We start from the raw sequence: 7901 nt of genomic DNA, 5'->3' as shown, positions 1-7901 counted from the left end.
AGCCTAGAGGTTAAGAGAAGGAGGCCTAGCGGTTAAGAGCAGGTAGCCTATTGGTTAAAAGCAGGAAGCCTAGCAGTTAAGAGCAGGTAGCCTAGCGGTGGGCCGGCAGGTAGCCTAGCGGTTAAGAGCAGGTAGCCTACTGGTTAAGAGCAGGTAGCCTAATGGTTAAGAGCAGGTAGCCTAGAGGTTAAGAGCAGGTAGCCTAGTGGTTAAGAGTAGCCTAATGGTTAAGAGCAGGTAGCCTAGTGGTGGGGCGGCAGGTTGCCTAGCAGTAAAAAGAAGGTAGCCTAGCGGTTAAGAGCAGGTAGCCTAGCAGTTAACAGCATGTAGCCTAGCGGTTAAGAGCAGGTAGGCTAGCGGTTAAGAGCAGGTATCCTATTGGTTAAGAGCAGGTAGCCTAGAGGTTAAGAGCAGGTAGTCTAGGGATTAAGAGCAAGTAGCCTAGCATTTAAGAGCAGGTAGCCTAGCGTTTAAGAGCAGGTAGGCTAGTGGTTAAGAGCAGGTAGCCTAATGGTTAAGAGCAGGTAGCCTAGGGGTTAATAGCAGGTAACCTAGCGGTTAAGAGCAGGTAGCCTAGCGGTTAACAGCAGGTAACCTAGCGGATAAGAGCACTGAGCCTTGCAATTAAGAGAAGGTAGCCTAGCGCTTAAGAGTAGATAGCCTGAAGGTTTAGAGAAGGTAGCCTAGCTGTAAATCAGCAGGTAGCCTAGCGGATATGAGCAGGTAGCCTAGCATTTAAGAGCAGGTAGTCTAGGGGTTAAGAGCAAGAAGCCTAGCATTTAAGAGCCGGTAGCCTAGTGGTTAAGAGCAGGTAGCCTAGCGGTTAAGAGCAGGTAGCCTAGCGGTTAACAGCAGGTAGCCTAGCGGATAAGAGCAGGTAGCCTAGCAGTTAAGAGCAGGTAGCCTAGTGGTGGGGCGGCAGGTTACCTAGAGGTTAAGAGCAGGTAGCCTAGAGGTTAAGAGCAGGTAGCCTAGCGGTTAAGAGCAGGTAGCCTAGCGGATAAGAGCAGGTAGCCTAGCAGTTAAGAGCAGGTAGCCTAGTGGTGGGGCGGCAGGTTACCTAGAGGTTAAGAGCAGGTAGCCTAGAGGTTAAGAGCAGGTAGCCTAGCGGTTAAGAGCAGGTAGCCTGAAGGTTTAGAGAAGGTAGCCTAGCAGTTAAGAGCAGGTAGCCTAGCGATTAAGAGCAGTTAGCCTAGCGGTTAAGAGTAGGTAGCCTAGCGGTGGGCGGCAGGTAGCCTAGAGGTTAAGAGCAGGTAGCCTGAAGGTTTAGAGAAGGTAGCCTAGCGTTTAAGAGTAGGAAGCCTAGCGGTTAAGAGCAGTTAGCCTGAAGGTTTAGAGAAGGTAGCCTAGCGGTTAAGAGCAGTTAGCCTAGCGGTTAAGAGTAGGTAGCCTAGCGGTGGGGCGGCAGGTAGCCTAGCAATTAAGAGCAGTTAGCCTGAAGGTTTAGAGAAGGTAGCCTAGCGGTTAAGAGCAGTTAGCCTAGCGGTTAAGAGTAGGTAGCCTAGCGGTGGGGCGGCAGGTAGCCTAGCGGTTAAGAGTGTTGGGCCAGTAACCGAAAGGTCGCTGGTTTGAATTACCTGAGCCAACTGGGTGACTAATCTGTTGATGTGCCCTTGAGCAAGGCACTGAATTGTAACTGCTCCTGTAAATCACTTTGGATTAGAGCGTATGCTAAATTATGTAAATGTATTTATTTACCTATATTTGTTACAATAACGTCAAATATATTTAAACTGTAAAATCATTAGTGATGAAAAAAAATGACCTGTGATTTACAGTAATTTTTTATCAGATTGGTTGGTGTCCAGTATGACCTATATCAATGTTCAGAGTGGTTGGTGTCCTATATGACTAATATCAATGTCTACTTTAAACCATCATAATTTCATAATAAATATATAATTTACAGTGAACACAAGGGATAGTATCTGAGCTCTGATTGGTCTTTAAAAGCACAGAAATATATAGACAAGCAGCAAACACTAATGCTTAGTATGTATAGACATTCCCCCTAAACAAAAGGAACAGCTTTAAAATGTTCTTTAATTGGGGCTCTGATTATACATCCACATCTACCCATAGTTTTAATCAAAGTATAAAGATCAATCTGACATGTGTTAATACTGAATAGCTTTTTAAATACGTGTTATTCTATTTAAACTGGTTGTGAGTGGTAAGTGTGCAGAACTTATGAATTTATCAAATGTATCTATTCTTGACTGGAGTCTAAGTCTTTGCTATTGTAAACCAGTAGACCCCCTATAAAAGGAGAAGAAACCAATATATACATTTCCTGGTATGATATGTGAAAGAAACGGATCTACTTCCTAAATTAACACAGCATACGTTTCTGCTCATGTTTGATGACGTCTCATTGAAAGCTCTTACACTCTTCAATCCAAATCGTTTCTGCTCATGTTTGATGACGTCTCATTGAAAGCTCTTACACACTTCAATCCAAATCGTTTCTGCTCATGTTTGATGACATCTCATTGAAAGCTCTTACACACTTCAATCCAAATCGTTTCTGCTCATGTTTGATGACGTCTCATTGAAAGCTCTTACACACTTCAATCCAAATCGGCCCTTTTGTTACCACGGTCGAGGAGATGGCCTTCTAAGTAAACACGGCAGATGTCGGCTCAATGGTAAATTCCCTTTAACGGTACACTGTGCAGAAAATTGCTCTGTCATTTCCTAGTTGCTAAATTTCTAATAGTTTGCTTAATTTCCGTTTATGTAACAAAACATAGTAAGTATAGTGTAGATAATATATTGTAAAATATATTTTCAATAACCAAAAATATTGTATTTTCAGCTGTTTCCACCTGGTGTACAAAACCGAAAGTAAAAGAAGCTAAAATGTAATTTAAGAACGGGAAGCATAGAAATAACACACACAGAACCAATCTACCACTTCTTAGAGTGGCTTTCAATGAGAAAGACAGATCTAGTACACCCAGAACTCCCTGCAGGCCTGATAGAATCCTGGGCCTAAATGTGTCTATTCCACTCAACGTATTGCTGTTGTCCCTCAGTCGACACGGAATGGTAACCGACATATCACACCACCGGAAATCACAACTGTTCTTTTGTTTAATTTTTTTTTTAAATCAAGTGTGGGGGGGGGGGCTTTTTAGTTTATCAGATTATGACTCAGTTGTTAGAACAAATGTATGACATTAAGAAACATGAAGTGCATATTAACACCTTCAGTATACATAAAGTACATTGTATTTTGAAAAGATACAACTCTTTTACAGTAAATAAGGTCAGATAGATGGGACCTTTTTGCTAGACAGGAAGGGAACATAATCGTTATTTTTGCTGAAAAGGTCCCACATCTACGAGCAAGAAGTCTCAAAATATTCACCAAAGAGTTTTACCGTTTTTAAATGTTCTCTATAAAAAAAAAAATGAAGTCGTCCCAATCAGTCAAACAGAGACATACCGTGTCTTCAGAAAAACAGGATTCTTCATAGTATTTATAAACTTAGCAAAATGTGTTCTTCCCGAAAGAGTTTTGCTGTGTTTCAGTTGTAAATATGTGTTGTTGATTTCATCAAGGTTTCCTTGAAGATTTCAAACTTTTGCTAAGTTGTTGATGTGTTCTCTACATTGGTCGGAAACACACTTGTTACTACGGGCTTCAGCAGCTCAAAAAAATGCAGCTTTGAGCCGGGAGGTGGCGGCAGCAGAATTACGGGAAGGACATTTCCATTTCAGCGAGGTTCACCCCGTGGCAGTCTGATTGCCGATGACTCGTAGGATCTCTCGATGGATGCCAGCGTCTTGTGTGTTTATGCTTGTGTCTCCCACCTGACCATCTTCATAGCTGGATCAGAAGAAACACACAATAATATCACTCCTCGGGAACTACTAACCCTGTGATCAGAAGATATTCACAGTTGGCACTCCAGCTATTCAACTGAGATAAAGTTGAAATGTTCACTTGTAATATCAGATATATTATTGAGATGTAAACCTCTCTTTGGGTTTGTCGAAAGGAAATATAGAAAGTCTGCTTTGATGAATTTAACACCACTGTCTGTATGAACACGGTCGTGTTTTTACTACTTACACGAAGAAGAAGTGTGTACAGCTGTGGTCGTATACTTACACGAAGAAGAAGTGTGTAGAGATGTGGTCGTATACTTACATGAAGAAGAAGTGTGTAGAGATGTGGTCGTATACTTACACGAAGAAGAAGTGTGTACAGATGTGGTCGTATACTTACATGAAGAAGAAGTGTGTACAGATGTGGTCGTATACTTACACGAAGAAGAAGTGTGTAGAGATGTGGTCGTATACTTAGACGAAGAAGAAGTGTGTAGAGATGTGGTCGTATACTTACATGAAGAAGAAGTGTGTAGAGATGTGGTCGTATACTTACACGAAGAAGAAGTGTGTACAGATGTGGTCGTATACTTACATGAAGAAGAAGTGTGTAGAGATGTGGTCGTATACTTACACGAAGAAGAAGTGTGTACAGATGTGGCCGTATACTTACACGAAGAAGAAGTGTGTACAGATGTGGTCGTATACTTACACGAAGAAGAAGTGTGTACAGATGTGGTCGTATACTTACACGAAGAAGAAGTGTGTACAGATGTGGTCGTATACTTACACGAAGAAGAAGTGTGTAGAGATGTGGTCGTATACTTACACGAAGAAGAAGTGTGTACAGATGTGGTCGTATACTTACATGAAGAAGAAGTGTGTAGAGATGTGGTCGTATACTTACACGAAGAAGAAGTGTGTACAGATGTGGCCGTATACTTACACGAAGAAGAAGTGTGTAGAGATGTGGTAGTATACTTACACGAAGAAGAAGTGTGTAGAGATGTGGTAGTATACTTACACGAAGAAGAAGTGTGTAGAGATGTGGTCGTATACTTACACGAAGAAGAAGTGTGTAGAGATGTGGTTGTATACTTACACGAAGAAGAAGTGTGTACAGATGTGGTCGTATACTTACACGAAGAAGAAGTGTGTAGAGATGTGGTCGTATACTTACACGAAGAAGAAGTGTGTACAGATGTGGTCGTATACTTACACGAAGAAGAAGTGTGTAGAGATGTGGTTGTATACTTATTTATTTATTCACCTTTATTTAACCAGGTATGCAAGTTGAGAACAAGTTCTCATTTACAATTGCGACCTGGCCAAGATAAAGCAAAGCAGTTCAACTTACACGAAGAAGAAACGTGTACAGACGTGGTCGGTGTTTGGGACGACCCAGATGTCTCCATGTTTGTGCAGGTCAGGGGACGTGATGACTGGAAGAGACACAGACACAGACATAAACACATATATTAACATTTAGTTCATATATATGTCATCAGTTAATACATCTCCATTGTTGTTCTGTGGTTGCTTCAGCCCAGGGTTTCCACTAGCTTCCACAGCCACAAAATCAGATTCCACAGCCACAAAGTCAGATTCCACAGCCACAAAGTCAGATTCCACAGCCACAAAGTCAGATTCCACAGCCACAAAGTCAGATTCCACAGCCACAAAGTCGGATTCCACAGCCACAAAGTCGGATTCCACAGCCACAAAGTCAGAATTCCACAGCCACAAAGTCAGATTCCACAGCAACAAAGTCAGATTCCACAGCCACAAAGTCAGATTCCACAAAGTCAGATTCCACAGTCAGTCAAAAGTCAAAATTGGCACCCATTGCTTTTTGATCTTCCTTTCAGGTTAGAGTTAAGCGTAAAGATTAGTAGTGTGGTTAAGGATAGGTTTAGTTTTAAATAAAATTTTAAGAAGATCCATTTAAGAAATATGTGTGATTTATGACTTTGTCAAATCAAATCAAATTGCATTTGTCACATGTGAAACGCTTACTTTACAAGCAGTTTTAAGAAAAATATTTACTAAATAAACCAAAGTTAACATTTTTTTTATAAAAGAGCAACAATAAAATAACAATAATGAGGCTATATACAGGGGGTACGGGTACCGAGTCAATGTGTGGGGGTACAGGTTAGTCAAGGTAAGCGAGGTAATATGTACATGGAGGTAGCGGTAAGTATGCATAGATAATAAATAGTGAGTAGCAGCAGCACAAAATGGGGGGGGGGGGGGGACGGACAATGCAAATAGTCCGGGTAGCCATTTGATTAGCTGTTCAGCAGTCTTAGAAGCTGTTAAGACGCCTTTTAAGACGCCTTTTGGGCCTAGACCTGGCGCTCCGGTACCACTTGCCGTGCGGTAACAGAGAGAACAGTCTATGACTACAGTGGCTGGAGTCTTTGGCAATTTTTAGGGCCTTCCTCTGATACCGCCTGTTATAGAGGTCCTGGATGGCAGGAAGCTTGGCCCCAGTGATGTACTGAGCCGTTTGCACTACCCTCTGTAATGCCTTGCGGTCGGAGGCAGAGCAGGTGCCATACCAGGCGGTGATGCAACCAGTCAGGATGCTCTCGATGGTGCAGCTGTATAACTTTTTGAGGATCTGAGGACCCAAATCTTTTCAGTCTCCTGAGAGGGAATAGGTGTTGTTGTGTCCTCTTCAAAACTGTCTTGGCGTGGTTGGACAATGTCAGTTTGTTTGGGATGTGGACACCAAGGAACTTGAAGCCCTCCTTTTCCTGTAGTCCAAGATCATATCCTTTGTCTTGTTGAGGGAGAGGTTGTTGTCCTGGCAACACACTGCCAGGTCTCTGACCTTCTCCCGATAGGCTGTCTCATCGTTGTCTTGATCAGGCCTACCACCATTGCGTCATCAGCAAACTTATTGATGGTGTTGGAGTCGTGCCACTCAGTCATGGGTGAACAGGGAGTACAGAAGGGAACTAAGCACGCACCCCTGAGGGGCCCCCGTGTTGAGGATCAACGTGGCAGATGTGTTGTAACCTACCCTTACCGGCCCATCAGGAAGTCCAGGATCCAGATACAGAGGAAGGTGTTTAGTCCCAGAGTCCTTAGCTTATTGATGAGCTTTGAGGGCATTACGATGTTGAACGCTGATCTGTAGCCAATGAATAGCATTCTCACGTAGGTGTTCCTTCTGTCCAGGTGGGAAAGGGCAGTGTGGAGTGCAATAGAGATTGCGTCATCTGTGGATCGGTTGGGGCGGTATGCAAATTGAAGTGGGTCTAGGATTTCTGGTATGATGGTGTTGATGTGAGCCATGACCACCAGCCTTTCAAAGCACTTCATGACTACAGACATGAGTGCTACAGGTCGGTAGTAATTTAGGCAGGTTACCTTAGTGTTCTTGAGCACAAGGACTATGGTGGTCTGCTTGAAACATGTAGGTGTTACAGACTGGGTCAGGGAGAGGTTGAAAATGTCAGTGAAGACACTTGCCAGTTGGTCAGTGCATGCTCAGAGTACACATCCTGGTAATCCGTCTGGCCCTTTAATGTTGACCTGTTTAAAGGTCATACTCACATTGGTTACGGAGAGCGTGATACACAGTCGTCCAGAACAGCTGGTACTCTCATTCATGCTTCAGTGTAGCTTGCCTCGACGCACACATAGAAGTAATTTAGCTGGTCTGGTAGGCTCGTGTCACTGGGCAGCTCGTGGATGGGCTTCCCTTGGTAGTCTGTAATCTTCGTCCTGTACTATCGCTTTGCCTGTTTGATGGTTCGTCGGAGGGCATAGCGGGATTTCTTATAAGCGTCAGGGTTAGAGTCCCATTCAATGAAAGCGGCATCTCTAGCCTTTAGCTCGGTGCCGATGTTGCCTGTAATCCATGGCTTCTGGTTGGGGTATGTACGTATGGTCATTGTGGGGACGACATCATCGATGCATTTATTGATGAAACCAATGACTGATGTGGTATACTACTCAATGCCATCGGATGAAATCCCGGAACATTTTCCAGTCTGTGCTAGCAAAAACAGTCCTGTAGCATAGCATCTGCATCATCTGACTACTTTTGT

At 43.2% G+C, this 7901-nt stretch overlaps 1 protein-coding gene across 1 annotated transcript in view; it reads right to left on the bottom strand.

Moving 5' to 3' along the window:
- Positions 1-3078: 3078 nt before the first annotated feature.
- parp8 (poly (ADP-ribose) polymerase family, member 8) overlaps positions 3079-7901 on the bottom strand; it is a 128922-nt gene continuing 124099 nt past the window's right edge. The window contains exons 26-27 of the mRNA XM_036979216.2: positions 5195-5279; positions 3079-3835 (exon numbers count right to left, since the gene is read on the bottom strand). Coding sequence (XP_036835111.1) covers positions 3733-3835; positions 5195-5279 — 188 coding nt within the window. The 3' untranslated portion in view covers positions 3079-3732. The remainder of the gene's footprint in view (positions 3836-5194; positions 5280-7901) is intronic.

The sequence above is a fragment of the Oncorhynchus mykiss genome, chromosome 6 (assembly GCF_057628025.1).
Source record: "Oncorhynchus mykiss isolate SJ-2025 chromosome 6, ASM5762802v1, whole genome shotgun sequence".
NCBI lineage: Eukaryota > Metazoa > Chordata > Actinopteri > Salmoniformes > Salmonidae > Oncorhynchus > Oncorhynchus mykiss.
This window is presented reverse-complemented; position numbering and strand designations above follow the sequence as displayed.